Source organism: Chondrus crispus, genomic scaffold, assembly GCF_000350225.1.
Source record: "Chondrus crispus Stackhouse genomic scaffold, scaffold_227, whole genome shotgun sequence".
NCBI classification, from domain to species: domain Eukaryota; phylum Rhodophyta; class Florideophyceae; order Gigartinales; family Gigartinaceae; genus Chondrus; species Chondrus crispus.
In genome coordinates this window covers 127045-129831 of record NW_005179105.1, presented here as the reverse complement: position 1 = coordinate 129831, position 2787 = coordinate 127045, and the positions used below count along the sequence as shown (strand labels likewise).

The following is a 2787-nucleotide window of genomic DNA, read 5'->3' as shown; positions in this document are numbered from 1 at the left end:
GAACAAAATGGGATCAAACGGCGGTAGTTTTATCACAACATTCGAATCTACGCGATGCGCATACGGGACAACAGGCGAGCTACTTAATTGCACCGAAAGGACAGAAGACAGTCTTCACGTCGACAGTCCCTGCAAATCTCATTTCAGGTGCCTCAACAGTAAAAACATATGTGGTACCTCAAAATCTTCTTCCACAGAAAAGTTCAAGAATGCCGGGGGAGGTCGCGCAAAAGCCGTGCTGGCCGTCATGTTTGCCCGCTTCAGACTGCGACCGGCAAGCCTGGTGGCGCTTTCCGTGCTTTCTCGACCCAGCTATGCGATAGCGGAAGGTAGTTCATCTGATGGTCCTTCCCCGCCACTGTCGCACATACGTCGCGAACGCGCCGCAAGAGTGCTCACCATTGCCGCTGCAGTCGAGCCACATGAGACTGCCACGGCGTTGCGGTTGGCCAGAGATACCATTCGTGAGGAGCATTTCACCTCGTTCACCCCGCGTGAGCAAACCTTCTTGCGATACACTCTCAAGGATGGCGTCGCAAGGGGTCGCTTGCGCCGCTGGCGGGGCCGTGGCCAGTTATGCCATTTTAAAAATTGTGCTCCTTGTCATTCCCTTGGTTCCGTCCGAGCTGGTCTCGCGTGCAGCCATGTAAGCCGTCTCGTTCGGGGCTGCCGTTGTCGAACTTGCCGCTTTCCGAGTTCTTTGACGAAGAAGTGCACGTTCAATGAACGCAGGGGTTTCAAAATTTGTACAACAATTACGCTCAGATGCGGCGTGTCCCAAAGGCACCACATGCCGATGACATTAATAAGCTTAAGACAAACAACGAGGCGCATTGATAGAATTACAAAGCGACGAGACCGCGTGAGTCAAGCAAGTTTACAAGAGTACAAATAAAGCGCGCAGTGCTCCTCGTCGAAAACGCCGGGTTCGTATTAAGCCCCGAGATCCCGCTCGCTGCGGGATTCGAGTACGGGTCCGAAATGGAATTCACCCCCCGGCCGTACATCCCCCTGGCATCCGCACCGCCATCCCTTCCAGTCAGAGGCCCCTTCCCAGCAGGATTCACCTTGGCGCGAGAGTGCAGCTCGGTCCTAAGCGACTTGACCTTTGGGGCAATAGTGCGAAAGCGCAAATACTCCTTGGACGCGTCGGTCAAGTCGGCATGTCGAAAGCCCGCGCCACTCGCGCGATTGCTCTTGAGCTGTACACGGTTGCACGTATCATACGTGGCAATACGCGACACGTGGCGGGCGAATGATCTCAACCGCACTGCACTGCGGTCCGTTGATCCGTCTCAACAAAGCATGCCGCTTTCTTCCAGGGTCGTCCGGATCAACTTGTTCGCACTCACCTTCCCCTTCACCCTCCCCCCCGCGCCGACAACCTCGCCGCCTCCCCGCACCAGCATGCCGCCCTCGCCCGACTTCCTCTCGCGCGGCTTCCAGCCGCGCCCCCGCCGCCCCCAGGACGCGCACCCGCGCACCCCGCCTTCCCTAAGCCCTCCGCCGCGGAGCTCGTCCCACCCGCGCGCTCCCCCGCGCCCGAGCTCCCCTGTCTCGCCCACCTGGCGCTCGCCACCGGCCTCTCCCCCTCGCGGCCGGTTCGCGCGCGCCACGCCGCGCCGCGGCCCGCCGGGCCCGTTCAAGCTATACTTGCGCACTTCGTACTCGAGGACCTTGAAAATTTGGTTGGCACCCGACGTCGCAAACTCCAAAGCGCGTTCAAACGACTCGCCATCCGGGAGCTTTCTATCCAACTGACACGAAGCAATCTTAGCAGAGTGACTCAAGACGGCGAGCGTGAGCTCCGGGCGATCCGAGGCGCTCTCCAACGAGCTAGGATCAACGACAAAGGTGTCGTCCACAAAGCCCACACCACAAGCGACGACGAAATCCGACATGGCGACGCCGACATTAGCCAGTGCCAAACTGGCAGCATTGACAGCGGCGACGAGCGCGCCGCCGTCGTTCTGGAGGACCTGGAAATAGATGTCGATCTGGCTCTTGGGGTACGAGGCGGTCAGAATGACGCCCTCGAAGGCCTTCTGCATGACGAGGGCGGCGGCGGTGCTCTTGCCGTCGCCCTTCCAGGTACTGCGGTAGATGGGGGAGGCGAACATGGCGGTGGAGACCTCGCACTTGACGACGGCGCGGTCGTGCTGGACGCTTGCGCGCGAGTGGGGCTCGCGGGGCCGTACACGGCGGCGAGGACGCGCGTGTTGCTTTGCTCGTAGTAGCACGGGACAGCGCGCCCAGCGAGCACCGGATCTTGCGCCCCTCGGTCGGGCGCCGGCCGTCGATGCAAAGCCCGTCCAGGGAAATGTATTCTAGGCGGCCCGCGCCTCCGCCGCGGTTGCGGGAGTGCTTCGTTGCGGGTGGCATGGCGGGTGAGAGTGGGGGTGGTGGACTCGTGCGCTCGGCAATTGTACAGGCGCGAAGGTACGGCAATGGTGGAACAGCGCAGAGGTATAATTCGGTGGGTTCAAAGAGGCGAGGCGCACACTCTGACAGATTAGATTTACGCTTTGGATGTGGATAGACTTCGGCGAGCCGATTTTCCAGTGAAAATAAAGCAGGGGGGAGGACGGCAAGGAGGCAGGCAGTGGGCCAAAACGGTAGGGGAAGAAGGGTTTGCCATGCAGAACATGTGATACCGAAGAATGGGCGGTCGGCATGGGACAAGCGGGTACGACTTGGTCCGGGGGAGGGGGGACAGGATTGGGGGGTTTTGGTACTCCAGTTGATACAGGGGGCGGCAGTGAGTGTGCGGCACGCAAGCTCCAGAGT

At 60.3% G+C, this 2787-nt stretch overlaps 1 protein-coding gene across 1 annotated transcript; it reads right to left on the bottom strand.

Moving 5' to 3' along the window:
* Positions 1-1298: 1298 nt before the first annotated feature.
* CHC_T00008824001 (exosome component 4-like Rrp41-like) lies at positions 1299-2120 on the bottom strand (the record flags this gene model as incomplete). The annotated part of the gene is made up of 1 exon (XM_005715734.1): positions 1299-2120. A coding segment is annotated over exon 1 (822 nt), but the record flags the coding sequence as incomplete, so codon positions are not given.
* Between the last annotated feature and the right edge of the window lie 667 nt (positions 2121-2787).